Source organism: Mustela lutreola, chromosome 9 (genome assembly GCF_030435805.1).
Source record: "Mustela lutreola isolate mMusLut2 chromosome 9, mMusLut2.pri, whole genome shotgun sequence".
Taxonomy (NCBI): domain Eukaryota; kingdom Metazoa; phylum Chordata; class Mammalia; order Carnivora; family Mustelidae; genus Mustela; species Mustela lutreola.
In genome coordinates this window covers 65435019-65451370 of record NC_081298.1, presented here as the reverse complement: position 1 = coordinate 65451370, position 16352 = coordinate 65435019, and the positions used below count along the sequence as shown (strand labels likewise).

Below are 16352 nucleotides of genomic sequence, written 5' to 3'. Positions count from 1 at the left end.
AGACACTCAACTGACTGAACCATCAGGTGCCTCCAGCTTTTCCAAACTTTTTAAAGCTTTGCCAACCTAACTGCAGAAGTATTTGCTACATGAAAATTTATTAGAAATACTTCAACCAAAGTAAAACCATAAAGGTTTCCTATTATATCCTTTTAAGCCAAAATTATTAGCTCCTTCAACACCTTGAACAAGGCTCTTTTATAAAGCAGACCAGTTTGAAATAAAAGTCCTGTAAGATAATATCATTTTCAAGTTCTAGTAAATCTAAAATTAGGTTCTAAAACTTAAGCTTCAACATATACTCCTTTCTTTTCTACATGCATTCATGTATCCTTTCTTGACAAAACACAACTTCCATCAAAGAGCAACTGATCAAGAAAATTCTTCGCCTAAACTGTTTCTCAGTAATAGGATTGTACAATTTAATTTTACAGATATCTTGGAAAGATATCTGTAAAACTTTGCAAACATATACAATGTATCTGCTTAGGACAATGGTGGTATCTCAGCAAAGACTACCAAAAGCCTAGTGACTGTAGAGTCAGTGCCTGCCTACAGAGAGGTTACTGCCTGCTGTGGGACTTTGTTCTCAGCCCTAGACTGTACAATATTTCAACTCAGGACCTGATTAAGAATTTAGTATAAGCAAAAAGGCAGTTTCACTTCTGGGAGAAAGCAAGCAGACAGTTAACCTGAGTAAGAGACAAAGTAATCTGAGCCAAAAAATGCCTCAATGAGAAAAATCAGACTGTGAAAACTGAGCTTCCACATTTTATTTTAAAATAACTGCACCTTTTAGTATGTAGGAAAATGGGTACAATGGCAACACAGGACAAAGAAGTCTCAAATGACTAAGCTAAATAAAGCTCTTTGCCTTTTTTTAATTAACTCTACCTCCTTTCCCTCAAAATAACGAACTCAAACAACACAGACATACAGAGGGCAGACCACAAGTGGGTACGGTTCTGCTCTGCCTCACTGAGGTCAGACTACATGCCTAGAATATTTGATTCTATTTATGACTCAATATATGCTAGACCCTGACCAACTTCATTAAAGTACAGTAAAAAATCAACCAGGAGAAATCCTCTAAAGACCAAAATCAAGTCAGACAAGCTAATGAGCATTAAGTGATATTTCAGTCATGTATAAAACACCAAAGGAAACAAATTAAGAAACTGCTTTAATGAAGAAGAAAAATGGAGACATTTAACTAGTGGTTTTCAATTTTTCAAATGGCAGAACTCTGTTTCAAATGAGCCCTAACCAAAAAAGCCCCCAAATACCAAACAAATAAAAGTAATTATATAAGTATATAAAAGTAATATTATATAAGACTTTATTCTGAAAGTTCAATTGGTAACATACACTTATTACCATTTGCCTTTCAGCATAGTAGTGAGAAAATCCTGATTCACACACATTAGAACTATTAACATTTTCAACTATTTAAAGGAAGTTATATTCCAAGATCTATGTAGAAACTACATAATAATAAATAACATATTTGAGTATTTGTTTCATTTATCTGTTTTTAGTGTACTTAAAAATACTTAAATAATTTTAAGACTATAAAACCTCCTAGGTATTTTGGAACTTAAGTTAATAACTAATTCAAAAACAACTGTCAGCTTTAGTCTAGCATCCAAAAGCACTATGGTATTACTTATAACTTACAGAGACAGGAACCTTATTTAATCATGAGTGCATCCTCAGTACCCATATTTTCAAGCATCTCACTTAGAATTTAGTACGGATTCCACAAATGCTTTTTTAAATACAAGATATTTTATCAGAAAAAAGTTCTGTGGGAAGAGAGAGCCAACCAACATTTGACTGACTAAACCTGGAAACTAAGTAGGATTTTGACATTCTGAGAAGCTGGGAATGAAGATGAGAAAAGCTGTTAAGGACCTGGAGAGAGGTGTGGCCACAGGATTGAAAGCACCCTTTCAAAGAACTAGGCATAATATAGTTTGAGAGCTGCAGAATGAATCAGCATGAAGATCACACCAAGAGGATAGGGACAATAGTTGAATTTACGCTCTGGAGTCTTGGAAAAAAGAGCTAGGACCACGGGATGGAAGCTACAGGGATGCACATTTTAGCTCACTAAAACCATCAGACATGCTCGAAAACGAATTCACTTGCCTCCCAGGACAATATACCATCACACCGGAGTCACTGCAAGAGGCTGAGTGGTAGCCTGTCATTATCTCAGCAACACTGAAGAAGGAATTCTCATGTAGTCAAAGATTAATTTGAAGATTTAAATTTTCTTCTAACCCCAAGATTCTGAATCTGTGGTCTAAAACAAGGGTCAGCAAACTAAGGCCCTTGGGCTAAATCTTCCATTTTTTTTAAATCAGGTTTTATTAGAATACAGCTATTTTCATTCATTTATATTATCTAGAGCAGCTCTAGGACTAAAAGAGCAGAACTGAGTAGTTCCCAAACAGAGTACGTGGCCCACAAAGCTCTCGCCCTTTAAACAAAGTCTGCAAACCCCTGATCTAAAATACAGTCAGAGGGGCGTCTGGGGGGTGGGGGCAGGTTCAGTTGGCTAGATGACCAACTCTTGATTTCAGTTCAGGTCACGATCTCAGGGTGGTGAGATCAAGCACCGCACTGGACTCCATGCTCAGCAGGGAGTCTGCTTGAGCTTCTCTCCCTCCCCTCTATCCCTCCCCTGCTTGTGTTGGCACGTGTGCTCTCTCTAAATAAATAAATCTTTTAAAAAAATAAAAACAGGAGCCTGGGTGGCTCAGTGGGTTAAGCCTCTGTCTTTGGCTCGGGTCATGATCTCAGGGTCCTGAAATCAAGTCCTGCATCGGCTCTTTGCTCGGCCGGGAGCCTGCTTCCCCTCTCTCTCTGCCTAATTGTGATCTGTCAAATAAATAAATAAAATCTTTTTAAAAATAAATAAATAAGAACAAAATTAAAAACAAAGACTACTACTTTTAGAACCTAAAATAAAATATATTATTTGTTCTAAGTATTTCTCCTATCTGCTGTATCAGATGCTGTTCAGAGAGGAAAGGAAGATTATGCTGCAGTAACATATGACCTCAAAATAAGTGACTTACAACAAAGGTTTATTTTTCACTCATGAAACATGTCCCTCCTATGCTCCACATTATCTTTACTCTGAGATCCAGACTAATGGAACAACCTCTATCTAGAACACTGTCAGTCACTGTGGCAAAAGAAAAGAGGGTATAATGAAGCACAAACTGATTTTTTTTAAAGCTTTATCCCCAAACTGATATATACCACTTCTACTTACATTCTGTGAACATAGCCAGACCTGACTTCAACAAGCAAGGAAATAAAATCCTCCCCTGGGGAGGGGAAGCAGACTTCAGTGAACAAAAATACAACCTGCCACATAATGTATTTGGAAATATTTACGTAATTTGTTTTCCTTTTTTCTACAAACTATTTTATCAGTAGCATAGCTGCATACCAATGTTCAGCCTAAAAGCAAAAAAAAAAAAAAAAAGCAAAGGTACTATAGTAATTTCATGTTTCCCAAGATAAACAATATTAAGGCTCAGAATTATTTTAAAATTATTCTCTAGTCTACCAAACACATGCTTGGAATAAAAAAATTCTAGGGGTGCCTGGGTGGCTCAAGTGGGTTGGGCCTCTGCCTTCCGCTCAGGTCATGATCTCGGGGTCCTGGGATCGAGTCCCGCATCGGGCTCTCTGCTTGGCGGGGAGCCTGCTTCCTCCTCTCTCTCTCTCTGCCTACTTCTGATCTGTCAAATAAATAATAAAAATAAAATCTTAAAAAAAAAAATTCTAGAAATGAGAAGAAAATATAACACTCAGTTCTATACCCAAAGAAAGTTACCACTGTGACAGATTTGCTTCTTAGCATATTTCTCCGTGCTTTTCTTTTCTAACAGTTCGAGCATCCCCTACTTCTCATTTTATACTTTAATCATTTCTCATTCACCAAAAATTTTTCTATATTATTATAAATTATCCATAGTTACTTTTTAATTGTTTTAAGTCACCTTATAGATGGTATTATTTATAACTGAATTTCTATTCTTAGATGATGCTTGGCTTTCAAATAAAACAAGATGACAAGATGATCTCTTCTATAAACCTATACTGGGAGGCCAATCGGGCTTATCAGCTTAGAATAGACTTTTAGAAGAATTACTAAGCCAAAGGCTATAAGCAGATTAAAGGCCCCTTGCATGTTTCGCAATGCCATTCTCCAAAGCAAGTCTACCAACTCATACTCGTGCTCCAACAATGACTGAAGCAGTTATTTTCACCCATCTATACCTGTATTGGGTATTTCATGTAATAATTTTTTAAATTTAAATAAACTTTTCATTAACTTATTGTCTCATTATACATTTATCTAAAAGTGAAGTTGAACATATTTCCATATTTGTGACCCAGGTCTATTTCCTGAAATAAATTGTTTCTGAAATTTGCCTTTAATCTATTGCAATGTTAGTGTTAGATTTCCTATTATTTTGATGTATGAACTTTTTTCCAGTCATCTGATTTGTTGCAACAAATTATATTGAATAATCCTTCCCTCTCCCCCACTGATCAATGGATCTTTATAACCTACAATATTTAAAATAGTGCTGAAGGGCTAGGCTGTTCTGTTTTATAAAAATAATGCATGTAACTTATAATAAATAAACACACACAGGTGATTATCTAATTTACATATCAAATTTACAAAACATACTTTCTTTTTTTTTTTTTTTTTTTTTTTAAGTAGGCTCCGTTTCCCAGTACAGAGCCCACAACAGGGCCTGAACTCACGACCATGAGATCACGACCTGAGCTGAAATCAAGAGTCAGAAACTTAATTGACTGAGCCAAGCAGGTGCCCCCACAGAACTTGTTTCTGAGCAACTCTAAACCACTAATCTGCCTATTCTTATACCAGTTACATAAAGTTTTAAATGCTTACAATCTTCTATAATAGGTTTTGAGATATCAGAGCCATTGCTTCTCTCCCCATTGTTCTTTTTCATCACGGTCTAAGGTAGAATACTGCAGGGGAAATAAAATGTAAGTCAGAGGGCGCCTGGGTGGCTCAGTGGGTTAAGCCTCTGCTCAGGTCATGATCTCAGGGTCCTGGGATTGAGCCCCGCACTGGGCTCTCTGCTGAACAGGGAGCCTGCTTCCTCCCCGCCCTCTGCCTACTTGTGATCTCTCTCCCTCTGTCAAATAAATAAATTAAAACTTTAAAAAATATGTAAGTCAGATAATTTGCTATAGCAGGTTGGTTAATAGTTAATGGTATTAACAAGGATAAAGACATTGGGTTTGAAGAAGCACTGCTACTGCAATAGAAGTATTTCCGGCATTTAAAAATTCAAACTATTTAGCAGAACTTCTTATGTAAAATAATAATGAGTGTTCTTGATAATAATGAAGACACTCTAGGATCCTAAACTATCTTCTTAAAGTTTAAAATTATATTCCACCATATTCCTACTGTTAATTTTAAAGAACATTCTGTAAAAATGTTCTGAATGCAACTAAAGTTCAGAACTAAAACCAACCCTAGTAAGAGACAATTACAAACAGTAAAAGTAAAAGGCATATATCACAGAACCACAATTTAATCCTAAAGTTCTTCAAGTGAAATCCCATCACAGCAAATGCCATTACAGAACACAAAAACTACATGAAAGACCACTTTCATGTTCCTAGGCATAGTTTGTAAGATCATCTGGTTAAAACAAATTCTATTAACAAAGTTTTAAATCTTGTACAGAAGTTTTCCTTGACAAATCTCTAATGAGAAAATATTCATTATGCGCACCATTTCATTCTGTATATCCAAAGAACTTGATTAAATGTTGGTTGTGCTACATACATGGTAGAAAGAAGTAAACCAAATGGCTGCTTACACCTCCTTTGGTTCTACAGTAGTAATATCCTTCATTATTTCATTATTTCATTTGAGTCTCACAATCCTACAAATTAGAAAAGATAATTTAGCATGGTTACTTATGAGGAAATAGAAAAAATTAGGTGATTCGTCCATAATCACACAGCCACTGTGCAGACCCTTTTGTCTTCTGACTCCCACCCACTACTCTTCCTCCAGTAGCCATGATTACTCTCTTGACTCCTTTCCTCCCTAACTACCTTGGACTTACCACATTCAACTAAAAGTCACATACACTTATCCAAACAAAAACTGAAGAAGTTTCTAAAGACTACAGAACACAGTTTTGAGTAACTATCAGGTGCAAACACCTCCTCCTGAACACTGGTAAAAATACAGTGGGTGACATAAATTAATACAGAAGTCTCTCCCATGTTAGAGGTGAAATTCCCACATCTCTGATTTATAAGATCAAAGTCTCACAGAAAAATGAAAAAAGATACATATATATAGAAAGAAAGTAATTTCTGGAATGCCTACATTTCTGAAAAACTAGATTTGTCACCATTAAATGTATTGTTTTCCTAAACCATCACATTCACATGTCCAGAAAACAACAAAATAAGGTTGTTAAAGTTTTTAAACAAATCCTTATCACTTAAAATGTAAGTCTGTCATATTTGCATACTTCCTTGTTCATTTTGCAATCCATGCCCAAGTTTATGTCTGCCCATCTATTTTTTCAGAAACCTCAGCAGTATAAAAGCCACTGGACCTGGTCTTTTATCCACATACTGAAAAAAGCAGAAAATAACCAGAACACCTCTTTCCATATTAACTGTCCTGATCCCACTTCAGAGAAGACAACAATTACATTTCACTAGATTTGAAGCACTAAATAACCTGGGGAGCTTTCACCGAAATAAACATGCTCAGGACTGATCTCCCAGAGATTATAATTCAGTAAAAGCCTAGAATGTGGCCCATTTCTTAGTTAAAAACTAAGAAGATTTAAGAAGACGGAGCTGAATTAGCATATGAGTGAAAATATTTTAACATTCTGATGTACAAGTACAAAATGGTGTTATTCACTCATTTACTCAACTAATATTTATTAAGCATCCTACAATGTGCCATGCAAGGTTCTAGCCCCTGGCATATAGCAATGATCAAGACTTGCGTCTGTGCTCCATGATACTTCTATTTCACTAGACAGACAGAAAAGAAGTCAGATAAATGATACCAGTTCGGGTACAAATAAATTCTATGAAGAGAAATAAAGCTGGACAAAGGATTAGGAAAGAAAATGGAGGGCAAGGTATATTTATCTTAGATAAGGCTGGGTCAGGAAAAGCCTCAGAGGAGGTGACAATTGATCAGAGATGTGAATGATGAAGACCTAGGGATATCAGATGGAAAAGCAAATTTAAGGCCCTACAGTGCTACCTCTGAGACACATTTGGCTAGGTGCTACGACACAAAATGGGCTTTCTAGCTCCTAAAAACTTAACACATGAATAAGACCTGACAATATAAGACTTAGGTGTCAAAGTAAATGTTTCTAACAATGATGCTATGCAATTTAAATGCTATGGACTTACTTAGGGAAGGAGATAAAATTTAATTTAATATGAGTCTTAAAGGATGAATATAATTCCAGTTCACAGAAGTGAGGAAAGAAGCTTTTTACAACAAACAAAAGCACCAACAGAAGTTCAGAAATAAGAAAGTACAAAGAAAAAATCTAAAGTATCAAAATAAGCCCAATGACCAAAATTGGAGAATAAAAAGGGAAAAATGTAGGTCAGGATTAGACAAGAATGACTTTATCCTTATCTAAGATCCAGCTTAAAAAGTGAATCCCTCTAGGAAGGACTCACTAACTCTCAGAGGCAGTAACTTCTGTGTGGCCACCTACTTTCCTCTATACCTAACTCTCAGAGATTACTTACTCATCACAAAAACCCACATTCTCCATCAACCACCATCTGTTCAAACATAATTCCTAACACACCAGTAGCATAAGAGATACATGTATTTGTCCGATCAACTAAAGCAGAGCAAAATGGGATGAAAGGTCCACAGACTGGAAAACTCAACATAGTAAAGATGTCAATTCTCCTTAAATTGATCTACAGGCTTAATGTAATTCCTATCAAAATCCCAGCAAGGTATTTATTTTATAAACACAGACAACTTTATTCTAAAATTTATATGGAAAGGCACTGCACAGGCTCTAGAGTAGCTAAAATAATCTTGGCAAAGAAGAAAATGGAAATAATCATTCTGCCTAATATTAAGGCTTACTATATAGGTACAGTAATCAAAACCATATGCTATCAATGCATTAATACAATAAAACAGAGAACCCAGAAACAGACCCAGATATGTCCAACTGATTTTTCATAGAAGTGCAAAAGTAATCCAGTGGAGGAAAATAGTTCTTCAACAAGCAGAGCCACAGTAATCGCATATCCATAGGCCACCAAAAAAATAAATAAAATTTAACTGAAAATGGATCATGAGCTTACATGCAAAACATAAAACTACGAAAATTTTTAGAAAAAAAAATAGGTGAAAATCTTTGAGATCTAGTATTAAGCAGTCACTTCTAAATTGAAAGCACAATCCATAAAGTTGAAGATAGATAGTTGAAGATAAACTGGACCTCATGAAAATTAAAAACTTTGTTCTGCAAAAGACCATACGAAAAGGATGAAAGACAAGCTACAGACTCACTGAAAGTATCTGCAAACCACACATCTGACAAAGGTATCTGGAATAAAGAAAGAACTCTCACAACTCAAAAGAATACAAGACAATCCAATTAGAAAAAAATGGGCAAAAGACATGTATTTTATGTATATATAAAAGAGGACTGAAGAGGACATACAGATGGCAAATAAATACTAATCATAGGCTGTTCAGTATCATTTGCCATTGGGCAAATACAAATTAAAACTGCAATGAGACACCACTACACATCTATTAGAACATGTAAATTAATTTAAAAATCAAAAACAAAAAATCAATTTGCCTTCATCAATCACTGTTCAAGATGCATCATAACCCAAATAAAAAGCACAATGAGGTATCAGGACACACCTATTAAAATGTTTAAAAAGCGCTAAATGCTAACAAGAATGCAGAGAAACTGGGCCACTCATAAATTGTTAGTGGGAATATAAAATAAAATAGTACAACCAAAGAGAAAACAGTTTGGCAGTTTCTTAAAAACACTAAACAGGCAACCACCATCTATATGACCCAGCAATAGCACTCTTAATGTTCACACAAAACCCACATATAAATATTCAGAGCCAAAACCAGAAAATAATCCAGATATTCTTAAACAGGTAAATGGTTAACAAACTGTGGAACACCCATACAATGGAATATAACTCAGCAATAAAAAGGAAAAAACTACCAATATATACAACTTGGATAAATCTTCAGAATATTTAAAAAATTTAAATTTAAAAAAGCCAATCCTGGGACATATGGGTGGCACAGTCAGTTAAACATCTGCCTTAAGCTCAGGTCATGATCTCAGGGTCCTGGGATGGAGTCCCACATCGAATTCCCTGCTCGGCAGGAAGCCTGCTTCTCCCTCTCCCTCTGCTATTCCCTCTTTGTGCTCTCACTCTCTGAGCTCAAAAAAAAAAAAAACAAATAAAATCTTTTTTAAAAGCCAATCCTAAAAGGTTACATGCAGTATGTTCTATTTACATAACATCACTGAAATGAGAAAAGTATAGAAACAGGAGACTTTACATAACATCACTGAAATGAAAAAAGTATAGAAACAGGAGATGGGTTAGTAATTAAAGGGATTAAAAGGGCTGAGAGCAAACTGGAAGCAGGTGCGGCTACAAAGGAGCAGAGTGAAGAATTTTTGTGGTATGGAAACATTCTCTCTATCTTGACTGTATCAATGTCAATTTCCTGGTTGATACCTGTACTATCCTTTATAAGATGTTACCAAGGAGACAAACAGGGCAAATGGCTCATGGTATCTCTATTATTTCTTACAATGGCATATGAATTTACAATTATCTCAAAAAAATAAAACTTAATTAAAAAGACAGGATTGGGGGCACCTGGGTGGCTCAGTTGGTTAAGCATCTGCCTTTAGCTCAGTTCATGATCCCAGGATCCTGGAACCGAGAACCAAGTAGGTCTCCCTGCTCAGCACGGGGTCTGCTTTTCCCTCTCCCTCTGCTAATCCCCATTCCTACTCATGTGTGCCCTCTCTTGCTCTGCTCTCTCTCAAACAAATAAATAAAATCTTAAAGTTAAAAACAAACAAACAAACAAACAAAAAAACAACAAGGAAGGCACCTGGGTGGCTGAGTTGGTTAAGCAACTGACACTTGAGTTCAGCTCAGGTCATGATGGAGCCCTAAGTCAGGCTCCACATTCAGTGGGGAGTCTGCTTGAAATTCTACCTCTGTCCTCCACCCCCACCTGCACCTCCCCACCAACCCTGAGAATACATGCACATGTGCGCTCATTTGCTCTCTCTCAAATAAATCTTAAAAAAAAAAAAAAAAAAAGGATGGAAGTCAAAGAAGTTAACCTTGGCAGGAAAAAGATCCTCTTTTGGGGGACAAAAAAAAAAAGAAAAAAAAAGAACGTGCTGACAGACACACAATATCCAAAAGATGTAGATTCTTTTCTTGATCTCAAGTTCAATGATAATTGGGTTGCAAAGGACGGGAGTCACCAAAGAAACTTAGAGTTGGCAGAACTGGGAACTTTAAAGGAATCAAGAAAACTTCGAATGTTAAAGTCTATGGGGAGCATGATTAAGAATCAATAATAATAATATCCTACTTGTCTTACTGCATCTAAGGCACTGATTACTGCTAATTCATTACACAGAGATTGATTCTCTTGTCTACAAACTGAAAGAATATTCAATAAAACTGAAAAGTTTTCTAAAAAAATTTTATCATCACAATTTGCATGTCCCTAGGAAATTCAACAAAATGGAACTTTACTTGTAAAATTATAATGTAATCCTAGTAATAGTAAAAATTAGTATTTTTATCCCTCTCAGAAAGAAAAAGATAGGGAAAATAATGGAAAGGACAGGAATAATAATGAAAAAGATAGGGATAAAGTTGGGTCCAAATAAAACGGGTTCACAGAGAAAATGTCTTATGATCACACAAAAATTGGTGACAAAAGTAGAATTAGAATTTCATTCTCAACCACAGTAGTGATCACTACAGCATTTTTTTTTCTCCCTCACACAAAGGATCTCTTCTTATATGAATAAGGGTGCCCTCGTGAATTGGGGACTTCCACTACTGGCTAATGTAATAAGCAATGTTTGTTTCTTTCTTTCTTCTCCCTTCCTCCCTCCCTCTCTCTTTTTCTAACACTTTTAATGTTTATAATGCATCTCAGAAAAGTCTTTGAGCTTGAATGTTTCAGAATACTTAGGCAGAAAAGTTGCATGTGATGAACTTTACCAAAGCTGCACTAGCATTCATTTTGAGATAACATTCTTAGACTAAATTCCTTGTCAACAACACCTGATAAAACTCAAGCAAGAAAATGTATCAGTTAATTAAAACTTTATTTTAATTCAATAAATATTTCCTGAGTGGTTAATGCCTGGTCACTGTAGAGACACAGTAAAACAGTAATGAAAATGTGAAAATGGAGCTCTTGCTCTTATCCAGTAAACAGGCAACTACAATAAAATCCAATAAATGGTTAGATACTTAGGAGTCATAGTCCCACAGGAGCATGAGAAGTCACATACACCAGTAGGAAGACAATCAGACAAGTTATGGGAAGTGATGTACAATGAGACCTCACAGATAAGCGAGTAACAGCCAACTGAGAAGCAGAGAGAGTTAAATATCACAGAATGACACATTTACAGCCATTCACTTAAAAACAGAACAAAACAAAACACTAAAATGATCTTAAGAGGAGAGGAATTCTCAAGAGACTGAAAACTTTAGTAATAAAAGCTGATAGCCAACAGGCAAGTGATAACTGACTTTACAGATTAGAGAAGGATAAAAGATAAAATCTAAGCAGGCTATGTGGAAGCATAGAAGAGTCTGCTTGGTGTCAGAGAAAGCAAGAGAAACTGAGTGCCCAGTAAAGAGGCACTAAGCACCTTCAAAAGGGGCCATATGAACAGGTGATAAAACAAGAAGTTTATGGTTGAAATTCTAAGAGACAGATTAGAAGTCCAGATCTCTATTTCCACTTACAAAGAATAAAGATTATCATGTCCCTTCCAGAGGGTGGACTCAATGACAACAGACATACAGGAGGGGAGAAGTGGACACAGAGGATGAAAAAAAAAAAAAGGAGAGGAAGATTAAATGAAATTCTATTTTCTAAACTGTGAGCATTGTGGCCCCATCCTTCCCCCATGGCAACCAAAATGCCAGCAGCTAGGTTTATATCTTCTCTAAGTAAGATTCTGGGAAATCTAACACACACACAAACCCCTCCCCACCAGCTCAAAAGGACGTAGGGATAATTACAGTTGGAAATTCACCAATGAAATGGCCCTACCAGTTCCCACTATACTGAACCTCACAGAGTACATACCCCACTCATGTGTGGTGATCTTCCCGTCAGGTGGTTATGAAAGGAGACTACTGTTTTCCATTTTAAACGTCATTTGGCTTTTAAAACTATGTACTTTGATAAAAATTAAAATGAAAAACACAATGGAAAGTACAGGTAGGATGAAAAGGAAAAGACTCTAAGCAGAGGACTTTATCATTTTTATACAGAGATAAATAAAACAATTTAAAACAAATCACTCTCAATCCTAATAAAAGTACATGCCAAAATAGGGTACCTAAAAAGTAAAAAGGACTCAACCTGTATATCCATTAACGTAAATAGCAACTCCACTAAAAATTGTAGATGAAGTTCCATCCTTCTGTAAAGTAGCATCTGATCGAAATTGTTCCTCCAATTTCTGGACCTTGGCAGCCATATACCCACCCTAGAATTTAAAGAAAGATAAACCAATCACAAAAGTTGTATTTTCTTCACCCCCTTTCTTAAAAAAAAAAAAATACATTCAAATAAATAAATATAAATAAATAAACGTTCACTATGCTAGTGACCAAGGTTTAATGATGACATAAGGTACAATTATAAACATTAACCATAAGGCAAGGCAATAAAACAATCAGGTCAAGGAAGAGTTTTCCCTCTGTCAATTCAATTTTTAACTGTTTTATCACATTCTTGTAAGTTACTTTAAAAGAGAAGGAAGGTAACTCAAGAATAATGTTTAATGCCACAAAACATCGTTCTTATCTACAAAATTAGGCAGGAGGTTTAAACCAATTAAAAATTTGACAGGTGGTCAGTAAGAGTATATTTTTGACTGGCTTCCACTATCTTCTGAATATAGAAGTTTAAAAAATTAGCAACTTAAAGTAAAATGAAACAATCCAAAAAACCAGTACAGTTCTCCATGCATGTAGCTACTACAATAGATGATTCCGTGGTGAAATTCTGGGATCTAAGCAATCTACTTAATAGTAGTAGTAATTTTTATTAGAGAACATCAACTTCAGAAAAAAAAAACATTATTTCGGCTCAAGACCTACATAAATATATGAATTCAGCTATACTTTTCCTAAACACTGACAAAATTAAGCTTAATTATTTGGATTACCAATTAAGTATTGATTTTACTTCACTCTAAACAATTATCCATTAGATCTTTAAAATACAGCCACATATATCTAGAAGTGGCATGTATTTCTTACAAAATGGAAATTATTTCACTAATCAGATATTACATGCTCATTGTGGAAAAAAAACTTTTTTTCAGAAAATATAGAAAAATATGAAGAAAACTTAAATGAGGTAGGATTCCATTCACTGTTAACATTTTGGGATCTAGTATTTTCAAACTTTATTAGTATGTCTCAGAATACAGAGGTTTTAGAAAAATAGGATCATATATAATAGCCCTTTACAACACAACCTTTTAGTCAAGGTCATATTGCCAAGTTAAATATAAAGATAAAGGGTGGCTCAATTGGTTAAGCACCCAACTCTTGATTTCGGCTCAGGTCATGATCTCAGAGTTGTGAGATCAAGTCCCACATCAGGTGGGACATCAGAATCAGCTTAAGATTCTCTCCCTCTCTATTTGCCCCTCTTCCCCCTCTCTCCCAAAGAGAGAAAGAGAGAGGGGGCGGAGAGAAAAAGAGAGAGAAAGAAAGAGAGAGATAGAGGAAGGAAGGAAGGAAGTAAAGATGTAAAGCTAAATAATGATTAAACAGTGTTGCACTACACAGAGGTAGTTTATTTGACTAATCCCCTACTAGAGTATGTTTTTCTGTTTTTCAGTATTATTAGCAAAGCTGCAATAAAATTACCATAACTAAGTATCTGTGTGCCAGAACATTTATTTCCTCAGGATAAAATAAATTTCAGGTGTTAAAAAAGTTTAAACAAGCTTTCAATACATTGTGAAAACCGAGAAGAGTTGGTATCTAAAGTGATTTGCACCTTTAAAAGATGCCTTAAATCACACTATAACCTACAAGAGGTATGAAAAATACCTGAACAATTAAATATAGTATTTTTATTCTTTTAAAACACACCCATTTTTCCCAGCCATCATTTTCAGCTCGCTTCCTCCATCCACCTCGTCTCATGGTGGAGCTTCTGTAATTAGGGGGAAAGAAAAAAAAAACCTGTGAATTTTATAACATATGTACTATTAATTGACATTTTATTTCAAATCAAGAAAAATGAGATGTTAAAATAAACTCAAATATTCAACTGGTGGAAGTTAAAATTTTTCCAAAGCATATATTCTCCTGCATCAGTGAAATCTGTTCCTAAAACACCCTCCTGTAGATAAGTATCAGGTTTAAATTACAACTACTATAAATTTCATTTTATAGCAAAAAATTTTATGCATTCCTAAGCACCAAACCTAATACATATTTGCGTAAAGAATCACCAAATTAGACTAACATGGCCATGCTTGTTAACATTAATCAGTATTAACAGAACCCAAGGGCGCCTGGGTGGCTCAGTGGGTTGAGCCGCTGCCTTCGGCTCGGGTCATGATCTCAGGGTCCTGGGATCGAGTCCCACATCGGGCTCTCTGCTCGGCAGGGAGCCTGCTTCCTTCTCTCTCTCTCTGCCTGCCTCTCAGTGTACTTGTGATTTCTCTCTGTCAGATAAATAAATAAAATCTTTAAAAAAAAAAAAAAAACAGAACCCAAGAAAACATTTTCCTTCATGAATTGCCCTCTAATATGGCTCTTAAACTCTGTCTTTGCTATTACATACTAGACACATAAGAGTGTACTCACAGTGTAATTCATCTATTATGCAAAACCTCTAAAAGAAGTCGATTAAAACAACACATCTAGGGGAGATAAAGTAGAAGGAGTATCACTTAAACTATCAAATCTGGCATTCTCCTTAAGGCTACACTTGACCCACTATCCCATTCAACAACCAAAATGACCAAATAATGGCTTATACCAAGTGTCAGCTGGCTTAGTGGCTAGCAAGATATAAAATGGTTCAGAAGTCAAAGCAGGCACTAAATGAAATTTCCTTATAAAATTCTTTTAGTCATATAGCTACATCTTGAGACACTACTGCATTATCCTTCACAAAATTAACATGTCCTCTATTTATTTTCTACTATGTAAAACTCTATCAATTAATATGCTACTAGAGAAATTTTGCACATTACCCAAGTCAAATCAGCTTTGATATGGTTTATAAGAATTTGTTACTGAATGACAACTTAAAACATGACACTTTAGCCACACACATCAGCAGGTATATTCTTTCAATTTATTTCTACATTTGATACATTATGTGATTTACAGTTTTCCCTTGCTGACATTAATATTATGAATTTGTATTGTCTACTCTTAAAAGGGGCCTAAAAGATATGTAGAGACATTCTCTTAAAAACTTAAGTCTGATAGAGAGACAAGGGGCATGAGCAAAGAGCTCTGCAAACAGGCCAGGTGATTAACCCAGATTAGCAGACATGGATGTTGGTGGAGAGAAGAACTGGTGTTCTTTTCAGTCTGACAAAGGTGGGGGGCATGGTTACCCAATGTGTTAATTTTAAGTCCCAGAACTGCAATATTTGTTCTACACTAAATACTTCTATTTTAAGAGGCTCACTTTGTCTAGACCCTCAAGACTTCTCCCCTTACCTTAAAGGAATCTGGGAAATGTATTAACACACAATTCTTGAGTTCATATAAACTCTGCATCTATACAACTGCCCTTACAAGTGAACATTTTGGGAGTTCTGGCCACTACATGTTATGGATGCATACTCACAAAAATTAAAGGCAACAATTAATCAGCTAAATGAAGATTAAGTTAAAGAATAAAATATATTATCAAAGTTTAATTCAGTGGGCTAATCAATTAGTTAAGAGCCTTATTCATTTAAGATCTACTGGGTAACTAC

At 35.5% G+C, this 16352-nt stretch overlaps 1 protein-coding gene across 9 annotated transcripts in view; it reads right to left on the bottom strand.

Annotated features, from left to right (window-relative positions):
* Positions 1 to 16352, bottom strand: part of REV1 (REV1 DNA directed polymerase) — a 97357-nt gene that overhangs the window by 56191 nt on the left and 24814 nt on the right. For 5 of the 9 annotated variants that reach the window (XR_009344797.1, XM_059134528.1, XM_059134534.1 and 2 more), the window contains exons 2-3: positions 14497 to 14560; positions 12746 to 12872 (exon numbers count right to left, since the gene is read on the bottom strand). The exons of 1 other annotated variant lie outside the window; for it this stretch is intronic. Coding sequence is in view for 4 of the 8 variants with exons in the window: in XM_059134528.1 (XP_058990511.1) it covers positions 12746 to 12872; positions 14497 to 14550 (181 nt within the window). In the remaining 4 variants the exon portion in view is untranslated. Of the gene's footprint in view, positions 1 to 5812; positions 5967 to 12745; positions 12874 to 14496; positions 14561 to 16352 lie in introns of those variants that run through there. 3 more of the 9 variants (XM_059134532.1, XM_059134531.1, XM_059134533.1) reach the window with 3 other exon arrangements.